This window comes from Coregonus clupeaformis, chromosome 1, assembly GCF_020615455.1.
Source record: "Coregonus clupeaformis isolate EN_2021a chromosome 1, ASM2061545v1, whole genome shotgun sequence".
In the NCBI taxonomy this organism is placed as follows: domain Eukaryota; kingdom Metazoa; phylum Chordata; class Actinopteri; order Salmoniformes; family Salmonidae; genus Coregonus; species Coregonus clupeaformis.
Genome location: NC_059192.1, coordinates 54845917 through 54863992, shown reverse-complemented (window position 1 = coordinate 54863992; position 18076 = coordinate 54845917). Strand labels below are relative to the sequence as shown.

At 43.0% G+C, this 18076-nt stretch overlaps 1 protein-coding gene across 1 annotated transcript in view; it reads right to left on the bottom strand.

The window, feature by feature from the left end:
• Positions 1-2241: 2241 nt before the first annotated feature.
• Positions 2242-18076, bottom strand: part of LOC121570819 (neuroendocrine convertase 2-like) — a 112782-nt gene continuing 96947 nt past the window's right edge. The window contains exons 11-12 of the mRNA XM_041882208.1: positions 13635-13862; positions 2242-2856 (exon numbers count right to left, since the gene is read on the bottom strand). Coding sequence (XP_041738142.1) covers positions 2370-2856; positions 13635-13862 — 715 coding nt within the window. The 3' untranslated portion in view covers positions 2242-2369. The remainder of the gene's footprint in view (positions 2857-13634; positions 13863-18076) is intronic.

The following is an 18076-nucleotide window of genomic DNA, read 5'->3' as shown; positions in this document are numbered from 1 at the left end:
GCGATAAAAACAACAACACAGAGTTACATATGGGGTAAAAACATAACATAAAGTCAAAAAATACAACAGAAAATATATATACAGTGTGTGCAAATGTAGCAAGTTATGGAGGTAAGGCAATAAATAGGCTATAGTGCAAAATAATTACAATTAGTATTAACACTGGAATGATAGATGTGCAAGAGATGATGTGCAAATAGAGGTACTGGGGTGCAAATGAGCAAAATAAATAACAATATAGGGATGAGGTAGTTGGGTGGGCTAATTTCAGATGGGCTGTGTACAGGTGCAGTGATCGGTAAGGTGCTCTGACAACTGATGCTTAAAGTTAGTGAGGGAGATAAGAGTCTCCAGCTTCAGTGATTTTTGCAATTCGTTCCAGTCATTGGCAGCAGAGAACTGGAAGGAATGGCGGCCAAAGGAGATGTTGTCTTTGGGGATGACCAGTGAGATATACCTGCTGGAGCGCATACTACGGGTGGTTGTTGCTATGGTGACCAATGAGCTAAGATAAGGCGGGGATTTGCCTAGCAGTGATTTATAGATGGCCTGGAGCCAGTGGGTTTGACGACGAACATGTAGTGAGGACCAGCCAACAAGAGCGTACAGGTCACAATGGTGGGTAGTTTATGGGGCTTTGGAGACAAAACGGATGGCACTGTGATAGACTACATCCAATTTGCTGAGTAGAGTGTTGGAGGCTATTTTGTAAATTACATCGCCGAAGTCAAGGATCGGTAGGATAGTCAGTTTTACGAGGGCATGTTTGGCAGCATGAGTGAAGGAGGCTTTGTTGTGAAATAGGAAGCCGATTCTAGATTTAACTTTGGATTGGAGACTCTTAATGTGAGTCTGGAAGGAGAGTTTACAGTCTAACCAGACACCTAGGTATTTGTAGTTGTCAACATACTCTAGGTCAGACCCGTCAAGAGTAGTGATTCTAGTCGGGTGGGCGGGTGCCAGCAGCGTTCGATTGAAGAGCATGCATTTAGTTTTACTAGTGTTTAAGAGCAGTTGGAGGCTACTGAAGGAGTGTTGTATGGCATTGAAGCTCGTTTGGAGGTTTGTTAACACAGTGTCCAATGAAGGGCCAGATGTATACAAAATGGTGTCGTCTGCGTAGAGGTGGATCTGAGAGTCACCAGCAGCAAGAGCGACATCATTGATATACACAGAGAAAAGAGTCGGCCCAAGAATTGAACTCTGTGGCACCCCCATATAGACTGCCATAGGTCCAGACAACAGGCCCTCCGATTTGACACATTGAACTCTATCTGAGAAGTAGTTGGTGAACCAGGCGAGGCAGTCATTTGAGAAACCAAGGCTATTTAGTCTGCCAATAAGAATGCGGTGGTTGACAGAGTCGAAAGCCTTGGCCAGGTCGATGAAGACAGCTGCACAGTACTGTCTATTATCGATCGCGGTTATAATATCGTTTAGGATAAGATAAGTGCTTCCCATTACAGCATAGGCTTCAAATGTCTGGCAATGAGCATTGTAAGGCAAAATTACTTACCTTAGAAAGTGAAATTGGAATACAGAGCCACATACCCAGGGTCTGACCTATCTTCCAGTCTTATTTATCTTCCTCATTCAAATGACAAAGAAGAAATGTCTGCTACCTGCCTGTGCATTGCAGAGTGGGGCAAATCACTGAAGTGCTTTAACAAACAGCTGAATAGATGTATTATAGTATACGACAAAGGTTATTCTGCAATACGCTTTGAGGACCACAGGTAGCAAAATGAATCACACGATCCTTGTCTTGTTTATATAGAAACAGTTGCTTGTCACAAAAATATAAACAGAAAGAAGTATCACTGCTCTGTTTGCAAGGTATTAAACTTTAAGTAGATTGACACTGAAAATAATGTACAGTCACAAACTGTACAACAGTTGTTTCACCAGAGGTGGACGGGTGGGGGGAAGCAAGAACACCATATGGTTGATATATTATGTTTATATACATTTTTGTCAAGTTTTTAAAAAACATAGACCGAAAGCCAGATAGGATCGTTTTCTTTTCTCTACAGGACAGATTATTTGAAGGCTACACTTTTATTATCATCATCGGATTACAAGAAACATTCATTGGAAGTGGAGGGCTAATATAAACACAGAAAAACAAAAAGCAGAGAAAAGGGTAGGAGGGGAGAAAATAAAGAAAATGAGAGAGGACAGAAAGGGAGTGGGGAGAGAAAGTGTGAGAGAGGGCAAAAGAAAGAGAGAAGGGGCAGAGAAAGTGAGAGAAGTGGAAAGTGCGAGAAAGAAAGAGAGAGGGGAAGTGAGAGAAAGATAGGAGAGAAGTAGAGAGCGAGACCGGCTCGGCATGCAGACCTGACCAGACGGTGTTTAGTTAGTTACGTCAGCTAGTTTTTACTCAGCAGGCTCTTCAGACTCCTCTCCACTGCCTCGTCCAGCTCTTCCTCCAGCTCCTCCTTTTTTGACATGGCTAGTTTGGACTGATAGTCGTGCACTATCTGGTCTATATAAGGGGCACTTTGTGTTCCATGGAGCATGAGGGTCCACTCCTTCAGGGCCCCTCTCTGTGGCTCGTCTCCCTGGAAGCCCACCTCCAGGACCCAGGTCCCGCGGGGGTCCTCTCCCCAGGTGTGTGTGGTCATGAAGGGCCACTTGTCAAAGCCCACTTTGGCGTCGTCGTCCCGGGGCCGGCAGCTCAGCAGGATGGACTTGGTGCCCATGGGGGAGGTCATGTTGATGTTGAGGTCACCACGGCGACTACCGTTGACGGTGACCACGGCCTGTACGTGCTCCAGGTAGCGGACAAAGTTGTCCTTCCCCTGGCAGGAGTCAGTGGAGATGGCCAGGATCAGCTTGTCACCCGACTGGATCTTACTGAAGGGAGGGGGGGGGGAGGGAGAGAAGGATTAGGAAGGTGAAGGCAAAAGAAGAGTCAAGTGAAACAAAGGACAAAGGGTGATAAAGGGAGGATAATGAAAAGGGACAACAGGGGGAGAGAGATGGAAAGAGGGATGAAAGGGAGACAGAAGATGAAAGGTGGGAAAGGAAGGGTCAGAGAATGACAGAAATACCAGGAGATGGAGAAAGGAAAACAGGAAGATAGAGTTAACAAAACATACAAAAACGTATTAAGGAATAGAGAGAGGCGAGAGAGGAAGAAACAGAATGACAGAGAGAGAAATAATAACATAATCAGTATTCTGGTCAGCTCCATGAGACCACAGGTGTCCCTGTATCTAATTAAATCTGAGACTCAGCCTGCGAGTGCAGAGTATTTACCATAGCCCAGTCTGTCTAGACCTCCGTCCTCACAGCTCCTTCTATTACCTGACCTACTTAGCATGGACCCAGCAGACCCTGACAGAGCACTACTGCTGCCTCAAATCTTGCTCCCCCACGGAAACACAACAATGATAGAAACCATGCTTGCTTTGACATGAAATTATTCTAAGAAACCTAAGCGTGGGCTTTTTTGGTTAGGCTTAGACTAGAATATGTTACCTTCCTGCTACCGCTATCTTAGCTGGCATTCATTATTGGAGATTGAGATTCACTTGATATATCAAAATAAAGCATTTCTACATCATAAAATATGCACTTTTATTAACGTTTTAAATACTATAGTACCTGAAATAACTCATGCATTTCAAAATGCTTTAAGACGATGTTTCTCTCAAGGACACATCACTGTTCGTGCCAGAGGCAATACCATCGACAACACCATTAACCTTGCCCAGAGAGACTGGCTGAAAAATACACAGAATAATATTCTAGCCCTTTCTGAATAAGCAAGAACTGTTGTGAAAATGTGAATGACTAAGTGGTGAATAATGAATGGAGGAGAATGAGAGAGTGTAGCACGGTAGAACTCCATGGAGACACCCTGAGGACAGCCACTAGGACCACCTTGGAAATAACAATACTATGACAGAGCCTGCCTCCTATTGACTACCATATGGTTCACACACAGATATTAATAAATGGATAAATAAACAATCTAGGTCGATTTTAGAAATATGTCAGTGGTCTTCATGATATATAATTAAAAATAATCTCATGAAATGTATTCAACATCCTCTGTAGCTCAGCTGGGAGAGCACGGCGCTTGTAATGCCAGGGTAGTGGGTTCGATCCCCGGGACCACCCTTACGTAAAAATGTATGCACAGATGACTGTAAGTTGCTTTGGATAAAAGCGTCTGCTAAATGGCATATTATTACTATGCTATGTAATATTTAGGATTGAAGGGGACTTCTGCTTTTTTTGCTTTTTAAACATTGAACTTGCATTGTAAGTAATGTATGGATTTTAAAACAAGAAAAGGACAGAATAAAATGGAAAAACTCAATTTAATTCCTTTTAACAGTTTTTTTTCTCCATCTGGTCAAAAGCAACAGGCTCTACTAATATAATATATTCCATTTAGCAGACGCTTTTATCCAAAGCGATTTACAGTCATCTGTGCATACATTTTCCCTAACGGGAAACAAACCCACAACCCTTGACGTTGCAAGTGCCATGCTCTACTGAGCCACACAATCACAACCACAGCCTTTCACTGTTCATCCCTCCAGGGTTACAAGGACCTACAGTAGCAACCCACAGTCATATTGGACCGCCTGAGAATTCTATTATCTTCCTTCCTATATGACCCATGGCAGAGAACTGGTGCAGGGAGATCGCCTTGTCCAGATGAGGGTCCCCAGCCAAAGTCTTACGAGCATGCACACACAGGAACCGTGCTTTGTGGTAAGGGGTTGAGGGGGCTGAGAGCTCATTAGGGCAGGGGTGGACCACTGGGTAGAGAGAGAGATGGAGAAGCTGAGCTGAGGAGAGGATGATGGGGATAAAGTGGACCTAATGTCATTATTAGAGTTATGGGCCATATCTCTGGGCCATTACTGCGCTGTCAGATTAGCTGAGGGAGAGAGAGAGAGAGAGAGAGAGAGAGAGAGAGAGCGCGAGAGAGAGACAGAGAGACAGAGAGACAGAGAGAGAGCGAAGTGTTCTTGGAAGCACTTTGGTAGAATAATATGCTGAGCACAGAGGATAGGAGAGTGCTGAGGTCCGATGGTGAGATAGTCATATTAGGGGTGATTTAGTGAGTCATTGGGATTCAGTACAATACACCATCATGTGGTTTCACAGAAAACATGATGGATGCTGTTATGGCTCTGACATAAAGTTAATGAATTTAACACTGAATTTGTCGAGCGCTTTTCTTGTTTTCTGAAAGGTTATATGGGATATTATCAACAATACCTTCAAAACTAATGTTTTTCATAGATTTTATCATTGATAATGATAAATAAATGTTAGAGCACTATTCATACACGTTTTGTATTGCAATGTACCTCACAATAGAAATACAACGTGAGAGAAAAGTTAATGTATGAACCCGTTTCAGGCCACTATGTAGATGCTGTGATGTAACTGTATCCTGTAGAGCCATAACCTAGAATGCATTTCAGCCGGGTGGCTCAGCTGAGAAGGTAATGAGGTGAACTGTCAACCTCATCAGTGGCACCTGTCTGCCACCAAAATGTCACTGGATCACATCACATCTTGAGACAAGAGGGATATTGAATTCTGCACTGATATGACAGTATCCATCATTAAAAAGCAGAATGTGGGTTTACTATTCTTGTGGTCACCAGAAGTCCTCACAAGCAGGGTAAAACAAGGAAAATTTGGATAAGCGGGGCCATTATGCCGGTCCCCAGAAGGAAAAAGGCTATTTTAGGTTTAGGGTTAGGGTTACAATTAGGGTTAGGGCTAGAATTAGGGTTAGGTTTTGGAGTTAAGGTTAGGTTTAGGGTTAGAGATAGGGTTTGGTTTAGGGGTTAGGGGAAATATGATTTTGAATGGGAATCAATAGTTTTTTCCCCACAATGATAGTAAAATAATTGTGTGTGTGTGTGTGTGTGTGTGTGTGTGTGTGTGTGTGTGTGTATCTGCGTGTGTGTGCACGAATACATAATACGCTACATGACCAAAAGTGTGTGGACACCTGCTCGTCGAACATCTCATTCCAAAATCATGGCCATTAATATGGAGTTGGTCCCCCCATTTGCTGCTATAACAGCCTCCACTCTTCTGGGAAGGCTTTCCACTAGATGTTGGAACTTTACTGCGGGGAATTGCTTCCATTCAGCTACAAGAATGGAAGCAAGTGAGGTCGGGCACTGATGTTGGGCAATTAGGCCTGGCTCGCAGTCGGCGTTCCAATTCATCCCAAAGGTGTTCGATGGGGTTCAGGGCTCTGTGCAGGCCAGTCAAGTTCTTCCACACCAATCTCAACAAACCATTTCTGTATGGACCTCGCTTTGTGCAGGAAAGGACCTTCCCAAAACTGTTGCCACAAAGTTGAAAGCACAGATTCGTCTAGAATGTCATTGTATGCAGTAGCGTTAAGATTTCCCTTCACTGGAACTAAGAGGCCTAGCCCGAACCATGAAAAACTGCCCCAGACCATTATTCCTCCTCCACCAAATGTTACAGTCGCATTGGGGCAGGTAGCGTTCTCCTGGCATCCGCCAAACCCAGATTTGTACATCAGACTGCCAGATGGTGAAGCATGATTCATCACTCCAGAGAACTTGTTTCCACTGCTCAAGAGTCCAATGGCAGCGAGCTTTACACCACTCCAGCCGTCACTTGGCATTGCGCATGGTGATCTTAGGCTTGTGTGCGGCTGCTCGGCCATGGAAACCCATTTCATGAAGATCCCGACGAACAGTTATTGTGCTGACGTTGCTTCCATATGCCGTTTGGAACTCGGTAGTGAGTGTTGCAGCTGAGGACGAACAATTTTTACTACATCATCATTCTCCATCAGTCAGTGTGCTTCAATAGGACAAAGTGGAAAGAGTCTAGTGTAATGCACTGCTGAAATACCTGGGTTGTATATAACAATATATTCCACTCGTCAATTTCGTCTCCAGCACAGAGACACACGATACTGTATCAGTTGACAAGTCACATAGAAAAGGTGATCTTTTAGAATGTGGACATTGTACAATGTGCATGGGGCACCGTGCTATATGTTGGCAGTAGCCAACTGCTTTACAATACCCCTATTTGTGATTATTTATTCTATGTATGTACTGTATAAGGATAATACAACTGTAAGACTGACATATTCCTCAACATGCTCACACCCTGCCATTGGATATAAAAAATTGCATATCAAGTTATAGTCAAATACTGTATGGGAAAATATATTTACCATCTACTATGCTTTCTATTCAGCACTTCAAAAAGAACAGTTTTGAAATAGGTATCTTGTATTTTTTGCTTTTGGATTAAATGGTAGTTAAAATGACTAAATGGTCAGCCTATCATTATCTGATGTATTGGTGACTAAACTAAATGCGCTCAAGGTATTTCATGGAAAACTTAGATTTTGCATGAATGACTCAGGGCGACAGGTAGCTTAGTGGGTAAGAGCGTTGTGCCAGTAACCGAAAGGTCGCTGGTTCTAATCCCCGAGCCGACTAGGTGAAAAATCTGTTGATGTGCCCTTAAGCAAGGCACTTAACCCTAATTGCTCATGTAAGTCGCTCTGGATAAGAGTGACTGCTAATATGTGTTAATGCACAATCAAAGGTTCTGAACATAAGACAGTGGCCATTACAAGTGTTATCAGTTCTGTACTTAGAGTTTTGAAAAAATACCACTTATATCTGAAAAGGTGCCAAAGTGAATGGGAAAAAAACAGTAATTTAATCCCTATGGTCATAAAACACACAGAGGTGAGGAGAATGGAGAGGAGAGCTGTCTAAAAGGAGAGACCAGCCGAGAGGAAAAATTCCAAACCCTAGTCGAGCTGACCCCACTACAGCAGCAGGATTGATAATGAGAAGTTCTGAACCAGGTAGCAGGGCAGAACACACACAGGAGTCACTGATGTTGAGTAGTGTGTGTGTGTGTGTGTGTGTGTGTGTGTGTGTGTGTGTGTTTGTGATACACTTTCCATTATCAGGGGGGCTATCCAGTCCTGATGTTCTGCATTATAATGAGCTCTTTGTCACAATGGGGACTGCTGCTCTGTGAGGTTGCAATTAGAGAAGATGGAGTCTTGATTGTGCTGTGCTGCAGTGCTCATTTTAGCCTAAAATAACGCTCTGATAAAAAATCCTCTCCATTTCAAACTGGGACAGATCTGGCATCTCTGCCATCTCTGAATCTCCCAGTATTGGAACTACAAAGAACTCAAACAACAAACAACATTATCCATTATATTTTCTATAATATCATGACACTTGTGGCTGAAGATGGCTATGGCACTGTATTTGACTATAACAACCCATGTATGAGCACAGCACATTCCACCCACAGACTATCTTTGTTTCCTCTCTCTGTGCTTAAAGTGGAACTGACAGCGTTTTAACTACTTTGCAGATATGAAACAGACAATCATAATATCAGTCAAAAATACATTATATATACAAAGGTATGTGGACACCCCTTCAAATTAGTGGATTCGGCTACTTCAGCCACACCCGTTGCTGATAGGTGTATAAAATTGAGCACACCGCCATGCAATCTCCATAGACAAACATTTGCAGTAGAATGGCTCAGTGACTTTCAACGTGGCACCATCATAGGATGCCACCTTTCCAACAAGTCAGTTTGTCAAATTTCTGCCCTGCTAGAGTTGCCTCGGTCAACTGTAAGTGCTGTTATTGTGAAGTGGAAACGTCTAGGAGCAACAACAGCTCAGCCACGAAGTGATAGGCCACACAAACTCACAGAACTTGACCGCCAAGTGAAGCGCGTAGCGCGTAAAAATAATCTCTCCTTGGTTGCAACACTCACTACCAAGTTCCAAACGGCCTCTGGAAGCACAATAGCTGTTTGTCGTGAGCTTCATGCAATGGGTTTCCATGGCCGAGCAGCCGCACATAAGCCTAAGACCACCATGCGCAATGCCAACCGTCGGCTGGAGTGGTGTAAAGCACACCGCCATTGGACTCTGGAGCAGTGGAAACAGGTTCTCTGGAGTAATTAATCACTTCGACGGACGAATCTGGGTTTGGCGGATGCCAGGAGAATGCTACCTGCCCAAATGCATAGTACCGACTGTAAAGTCTGGTGGAGGAGGAATAACGATCTGGGGATGTTTTTCATGGTTCGGGCTAGGTCTCTTAGTTCCAGTGAAGGGAAATCTTAACGCTACTGCATACAATGACATTCTAGACAAATCTGTGCTTCCAACTTTGTGGCAACAGTTTGAGGAAGGCACTTTCCCGTTTCAGCATGACAATGCCCCCGTGCACAAAGCGAGGTCCATACAAAAATGGTTTGTCGAGAACTGTGTGGAAGAACTTGACTGGCCTGCACAGAGCCCTGACCTCAACCCCATCGACCACCTTTGGGATGAATTGGAACGCCAACTGCCAGCCAGGCCTAATCGCCCCACATCAGTGCCCGTCTCACTAATGCTCTTGTGGCTGAATGGAAGCAAGTCCCCGCAGCAATGTTCCAACATCTAGCGGAAAGCCTTCACAGAAGAGTGGAGACTGTTATAGCAGCGAAGGGGGGACCAACTCCATATTAATGCCCATGACTTTGGAATGAGATGCTCGACGAGCAGGTGTCCACATACTTTTGGTCATGTGGTGAAGGAGATCTTCGTGGGCTTTACTCAGCCTTGTAAGTTAGTGGTTTGTTGATATCCCTGTAGTGGTGAGGGGCTATGCTTTGGCAAAGTGGGTGGGGTTATATCCTGCCTTGTTGGCCCTGTCCGCGGATATTCTCTCTCTCTCTCTCTCTCTCTCTCTCTCTCTCTCTCTCTCTCTCTCTCTCTCTCTCTCTCTCTCTCTCTCTCTCTCTCTCTCTCTCTCTCTCTCTCTCTCTCTCTCTCTCTCTCTCTCTCTCTCTCTCTCTCTCTCTCTCTCTCTCTCTCTCTCTCTCTCTCTCTCTCTCTCTCTCTCTCTCTCTCTCTCTCCTTTATTGGCATGACGTAACAATGTACATATTGCCAAAGCGTACTTTGGAGATTAAGTGATACATTTAAAATATTAACATATTTAAAATAATAATAATCAAGATTGTCAACGGGACAATCAGTAACAACAATAATCAAGGGTCAAAATAACCATACATTGAACAATAACAATGGCACAGAGGACATGTGCAGGTTGGTTGGTCTGTCAGACTCTGTCCCTTATTTTATGGCAGGCAGCAATGCACGGCCGCTTCCCACTCTATATTGATATATCGTTCCCAAATATTCTATGAATTTATGAAAACGTGAAAATGACCATGTCCAAGTGCTAGTTTGTCAGAAAACGTAATAAAAGGTGTCCTCCTGGGGGTGTATATAAACAGATTTTATTACGATTTAATGTTGCTAAACGCTGTCAGTTCCACTTTAAGTGTAAAGGGTTTCCACACTAATGAACGCTTGTGATTTCTGCCGTATTGGGCTCCCTAGTGGCGCAGTGGTCTAAGGCACTGCATCTCAGTGCTTGAGGCGTCACTACAGACCCCCTGGTTTGAATCCAGGCTGTATCACAACTGGCCGTGATTGGGAGTGTCACGCCCTGGCTCTGGGGACTCTTAAATGTTGAGCCAGGGTGTGTAGTTTCTATGTGTTTCTTTCTAGATTGTTTATTTCTATGTTGGCCAGGGTGGTTCCCAATTAGAGACAGCTGTGGCTCGTTGTCTCTGATTGGGAACCATACTTAGGCAGCCTGTTTTGCACTTGTCATTTGTGGGATCTTGTTCCGGAGAGGTTTGTGTTTGTTAACCTTAGGACTTCACGTATCGTTTTGTTGTTTTGTTGTTCGTGTTTAAAGTACTCATTAAAAGATGTACGCATATCACGCTGCGCCTTGGTCCGTTGCTTACGACGATCGTGACAGGGAGTCCCATAGGGCGGCGCACAATTGGCCCAGCGTCGTCCGGGTTTGGCCGGTGTAGGCCGTCATTGTAAATAAGAATTTGTTCTTAACTGACTTGCCTAGTAAAATAAAAAATGTGTTCCCCAGGGTTCTCTGTTGTTCTGCTCAGGCCTGCTGGTTGACAGAAGCCTCCTCTACCCTGGACGTAAAGGCGGTCATTACAGGGGCTCAGATACACGCCTTATCTTCACACACTAACACACACAAACAATTGACTCTGCCATGACTGGGCTCCTCTGAGGGAGACACACACACTCTCTGGATGTGGCCAAGGGTAATTGCCATTCTGCTGTGTTAGCGGAGGCCATCACTACTATGGACCACCGATTAGGAAGGAAAATGAGAGGGTTGATATTCTATTAGAGGGTCCCCAAACACACACAGAATCCACCCACACACCCACAGGTATGATGATGTCCCTCCATGCTTGTCATTCGGTCAAATTGACAGTGTTGCTAAGGCAAGGTATTCCAAGCGATGTGATCTGATTATACTGTGTCTGCGTGCGTGCGTGTGAACCTCACACAGAGAGACACAGAAGCCCAAAGCTGCAGATGCAGTGGATGAGAAAGAGAGCGAAGGGGAGACCAGGGGCAGACACACAGCTGTAACAGGTAGTGATGGATCATGTATTTGTATACATGATCCAAGGCAGCAGCTACTCGTCCTGGCTTCCAGCAAAATTAAGGCAGTTCATACAATTTTTAAAACATTACAATACATTCACAAATTTCACAACACACTGTGTGCCCTCAGGCCCCTACTCCACCACTACCACATATCTACAGTACAAAAATCCATGTGTATGTGTGTGTATCGTGCGTATGTTATCGTGTGTGTGTGTATGCATGTGTCTGTGCCTATGTTTGTGTTGCTTCACAGTCCCTGCTGTTCCATAAGGTGTTTTTTATCTGTTTTTTTTTTAAATCTAATTTTATTACTTGCATCAGTTACTTGATGTGGAATAGAGTTCCATGTAGTCATGGCTCTATGTAGTACTGTGAGCCTCCCATAGTATGTTCTGGTCTTGGGGACTGTGAAGAGACCTCTGGTGGCATGTCTTGTGGGGTATGCATGGGTGACCGAGCTATGCGCCAGTAGCTCAAACAGACAGCTCGGTGCACCCAACATGTCAACACCTCTCATAAACACAAGTAGTGATGAAGTCAATCTCTCCTCCACTTTGTGCCAGGAGAGATCGACATGCATATTATTAATATTAGCTCTCTATGTACATCCTGTTCTGAGCCAATTGCAATTTTCCTAAGTCCTTTTTTGTGGCACCTGACCACATGACTGAACAGTAGTCCAGGTGTGACAAAACTAGGGCCTGTAGGACCTGCCTTGTTGATAGTGCTGTTAAGAAGGTAGAGCAGCGCTTTTTTATTATTAATATGTTTAGGCCATGACAGTTTACAATCCAGGGTTACTCCAAGCAGTTTAGTCACCTCAACTTGCTCAATTTCCACATTATTTATTACAAGATTTAGTTGAGGTTTAGCGTTTAGTGAATGATTTGTCCCAAATACAATCTTTTAGTTTTAGAAATATTTAGGACTAACTTATTCCTTGCCACCCATTCTGAAACTAACTACGACCCTTTGTTAAGTGTTGCAGTCATTTCAGTTGCTGTAGTAGCTGACATTTATAGTGTTGAGTCATCCACATACATAGACACTCTGGCTTTACTCAAAGCCAGTGGCATGTCATTAGTAAAGATTGAAAAATGTAATGGGCCTAGACAGCTGCCCTGGGGGAATTCCTGATTCTACCTGGATTATGTTGGAGAGTCTTCCATTAAAGAACACCCTCTGTGTTCGGTTAGACAGGTAACTCTGTATCTACAATATAGCAGATGGAATAAAGCCATAACACATTCGTTTTTCCAGCAGCAGACTATGATCGATAATGCCAAAAGCCACACTGAAGTCTAACAAAACAGCCCTCACAATCTTTTTATCATCAATTTCTCTCAGCCAATCATCAGTCATTTGCGTAAGTGCTGTGCTTGTTGAATGTCCTTCTCTATAAGCATGCTGAAAGTTTGTTGTCAATTTGTTTGCTGCAAAATAGCATTGTATCTGTTCAAACACAATTTTCGCCAATAGTTTACTAAGGGTTGGTAACAGGCTAATTGGTCAGCTATTTGAGCCAGTTAAGGGGGCTTTACTATTTTTAGGTAGTGGAATGACTTTTGCTTCCCTCCAAGCCTGGAGGCACACACATTCTAGTAGGCTTAAATTAAAAATATGGCAAATAGGAGTGGCAATATCGTCCGCTATTATCCTCAGTAATTTTCCATCCAAATTGTCAGACCCCGGTGGCTTGTCATTTTTGATAGACAACAATAATTTTTTCACCTCTTTCACACTCACTTTACGGAACTCAAAATGACAATGCTTGTCTTTCATAATTTGGTCAGATATACTTGGATGTGTAGTGTCAGCAATTGTTGCTGGCATGTCATGCCTAAGTTTGCAAATGAAAACTGAGCCTATCCCCCACAGACCAGATGAACCCACTGTAATCAGCATCACAGCACTTTGTAACCCACAGGCCTATTCTGCAGACAGATAGAGCTGTCAATATGGGTCGAACTACAGAGGAACCACACAGTCAGGCACTGGAGCAGACATAGCTAAATACAAACAAACCTATCAAAACAAACATACATCTTAGTACTAATTCTAGTTTCAGCCAGGTCGGTAATTTATTCAGTCTGTACAGCGCCCAGTCACTTACTGGACATCCTGCAATGAACCAGCCACACAGTGAAAACGCTCAGGGACGGTCTTCCACTCCTTGGCCATCTTGACCATGCTGCCAGCGTCCAGCACACCGTAACCAAACAGGTGGTTGAACTCCAGGCCCACGCCGTTCCTCCGCCACTGGTGCACCTCGTCATGCAGCTGGTTTCTCTTGGAGGTCAGCACGGACAAGTGCTGCATATCTCTCCACGTCAGGTTAGGACTGGGGAGGGGGTAAAGGGGAGAGAAGGGGTGAGGGGGAGAGAGGGGACAGAGTTAGATGTGTGTATCAGGTGTACACAGGTGACAGATCAGGCATTTAAAGGCCCAGGAGAGACAAAAACTTGTCCTGTGTTTTATATATACAGTACCAGTCAAAGGTTTGGACACACCTACTCATTCCAAGGTTTTTCTTTATTTGTACTATTTTCTACATTGTAGAATAATAGTGAAGACATCAAAACTATGAAATAACACATATGGAATCATGTAGTAACCAAAAAAGTGTTAAACAAATCCAAATATATTTTATATTTGAGATTCTTCATAGCATGCTAGCTGATACCATATAATGAATGGAAGTATATGGTATCTACTAGCATGCTAGCTGATACCATATAATGAATGGAAGTCTATGGTATCTACTAGCATGCTAGCTGATACCATAGACTTCCAGTCATTGTACTAACAGTAGTTAGCAATTGTGCCATCTCCAGTTAGCAACTTCCTTCAAACTGCACGCAGAGACATAAAAATGGTATCCATGAGTGACTTTGACTCTGGGGAAGTAGATAAAGGGCTTCATTGGCAAAATCCCAAAGTATCCCTTTAAGAAAGCTTTCATCACTTCAGTTCTTCACATGCGGTTGTCTCTCTTAGCTACCTTAAGATGAATGCACTAACTATAAGTTGTTCTGGATAAGAGCAAATCAGGGTTTCCCAAACTCGGTCCTGGGCCCCCGGGTGCTCATTTTGGTTTTTGCCCTAGTACTACACGGCTGATTCAAATAACCAACTCATCATCAAGCTTTGATTATTTGAATCAGCTGTGTAGTGCTAGGGCAAAAACCAAAACATGCACCCAGGGTTTCTTATAACTTTGACAGCTTTGTCATTGAGATCAGGACAACAATATTAAGGTAAGAAGTTGTATATAATTCATTTTTATGTTGGTAATTATAATATAATAGAGTATGTTCTCCGATTGATAATATGGGTCTGTGAAAGGAACTTTTGATAACAAGCCGAGTTCACCGTCAGACAAAACGAGGCAAGGTATCTAGCTAGCCTACTTGATTTAGCTCTTCTCGTCTTTTTTATGTTAATGCTTTCTTTGATAGCTGTACAAAGTACAATGCTCATCTTGACAATTTGAGCTTTTGTCATTGGTATTAGCTAAAAGCTCAAATGACGTGGCTAACTAACCAGCCACAAGAGAGGGCTGCTTCAGGATTGCTATTTTACCAGTAAAATGTATGATAGCCATATAGTTATTAGCTAGTTAGATAGATAAATAAACACATAGCTAGATATCTAATTAAGTGTGGTTATCTGTGATGATTCCTAAAAATAGTAAGTCTGCTGGCCGTTGATTGCTAGAATTAATGTAGCTAGGTAGCTAGCTAATAGCTATGACTTTTGAAGGCTTGGGCTAGTAGTCAGCTTGGTAACTAAATCATCCTGGTCTAGCTGTTAACTGTCAATGATGTATTATTGTTATGTACTATTAAACCTATATATACACTCTATACAATTCTCACTCTCTCTCCATCCTCTCTGACACTGGTGGACTGTCAGCTCTCAGAACTCTGTGAGGAGGACGACACTGTAGACATGTCTCCCATGCACCAGGCAGTCAATAGAAGCTGTCACCACGCTGCCAAGGACAGACAGGGCTGGAGAGACTGGACAACATGCTGCTGAGGCTGCAGACAGGGCTGAGGGACAATCACACCCTCACAGCCTAGATAGAAAGATAGAAAAGAGGATATGACGTGGTTTGTTTATGTTGCACCAGAATTCAAGGGCAAGCAGTTATGCATCGTAGGGGACCGAATTTGTTTTAGATTGTGAGTGTGACTCATTGTGGACATAGGCACTAGTAAAGGGACTCCTAGTCTTCACCCCATAGCTCAGATTGTCACTGGTAATTTCGCCTCCCTTGCATGCTTTTAATTTGTTCCCATTCTGACTCTTCGTGTATTAGGCTGTAGGCCTAGTGAAAGGGATAAGGCTATATGCTTTGTGTATTAGGCTATAGGCCTAGTATGTACAGAAGAAATTGAAGTTGTAAAAGCAAATTATTGTTATTATATGCCTTATTCTTTTCATATTTTGTAATTCCAATGTTCGATGTAACTTGCACATTGTTTTCAGGTTTGAGTGAGAAGATGTACAGTCGTGGTCAAATGTTTTGAGAATGACACAAATATTAATTTTCACAAAGTCTGCTGCCTCAGTTTTTATCATGTCAATTTGCATATACTCCATAATGTTATGAAGAGTGATCAGATGAATTGCAATTAATTGCAAAGTCCCTCTTTGCCATGAAAATTAACTTAATCCCCAAAAAAACATTTCCACTGCATTTCAGCCCTGCCACAAAAGGACCAGCTGACATCATGTCAGTGATTCTCTCGTTAATACAGGTGAGAGTGTTGACGAGGACAAGGCTGGAGATCACTCTGTCATGCTGATTGAGTTAGAATAACAGACTGGAAGCTTTAAAAGGAGGGTGGTGCTTGAAATCATTGTTCTTCCTCTGTTAACTATGGTTACCTGCAAGGAAACACATGCCGTCATCATTGCTTTGCACAAAAAGGGCTTCACAGGCAAGGATATTGCTGCTAGTAAGATTGCACCTAAATCAACCATTTATCGGATCATCAAAAACTTAAAGGAGAGAGGTTCAATTGTTGTGAAGAAGGTTTCAGGGCACCCAAGAAAGTCCAGCAAGCGCAAGGACCGTCTCCTAAAGTTGATTCAGCTGCGGGATCGGGCACCACCAGTGCAAAGCTTGCTCAGGAATGGCAGCAGGCAGGTGTGAGTGCATTTGCACGCACAGTAAGGCAAATACTTTTGGAGGATGGCCTCGTGTCAAGAAGGGCAGCGAGGAAGCCACTTCTCTCCAGGTAAAAACATCAGGGACAGACTGATATTCTGCAAAAGGTACAGGGATTGGACTGCTGAGGACTGGGGTAAAGTCATTTTCTCTGATGAATCCCCTTTCCGATTGTTTGGGGCATCCGGAAAAAAGCTTGTCCGGAGAAGACAAGGTGAGCGCTACCATCAGTCCTGTGTCATGCCAACAGTAAAGCATCCTGAGACCATTCATGTGTGGGGTTGCTTCTCAGCCAAGGGAGTGGGCTCACTCACAATTTTGCCTAAGAACACAGCCATGCATAAAGAATGGTACCAACACATCCTCCAAAAGCAACTTCTCCCAACCATCCAAGAACAGTTTGGTGATGAACAATGCCTTTTCCAGCATGATGGAGCACCTTGCCATAAGGTAAAAGTGATAACAAAGTGGCTCGGGGAACAAAACATCAACATTTTGGGTCCATGGCCAGGAAACTCCCCAGACCTTAATCCCATTGAGAACTTGTGGTCAATCCTCAAGATGTGGGTGGACAAACAAAACCCCACAAATTCTGACAAACTCCAAGCATTGATTATGCAAGAATGGGCTGCCATCAGTCAGGATGTGGCCCAGAAGTTAATTGACAGCATGCCAGGGCGGATTGCAGAGGTCTTGAAAAAGAAGGGTCAACACTGCAAATATTGACTCTTTGCATAAACTTAATGTAATTGTCAATAAAAGCCTTTGAAACGTATGGAATGCTTGTAATTATACTTCAGTATACCATAGTAACATCTGACAAAAACATCTAAAAACACTGAAGCAGCAAACTTTGTGAAGACCAATACTTGTGTCATTCTCAAAACTTTTGACCACGACTGTATTCCCCTCAATAAAGTTATTTCAATAAAGTTCTTGATTTATTCATTTGTATTTCTTGTGTATGTTTTTCCTTATCATATTTAAGACAAAATGCCATTTGTAATATGTTTTGGTGGAGATATATGTTTAATATACAATCCAGATAAGAAAGTGTCTGTAAAACCTTACAATAAGGTTCCATTTGTAAAGGGTTAATAAAGGGTTTGTAATTACGTGATTAACTGTTATTTAATAATTTGTAAATGCATTATAAACTGTTAATAAATGGGTTATAACAAACTGGTCAAAATAGTGCGATAGCCAGTCAGTGCTTGCCAAATAGTGAGCCACTATTTACCTCCAGCTATTCACCATTTATAAATGCACTTACAAATGCGTATAATATTTAACCTTTATGTATCATCATGCAACCTTATTTTCAATGGTTACACGGTTAAACAATAGTTATTGTCTACCTTTTGGGTGTGATACAT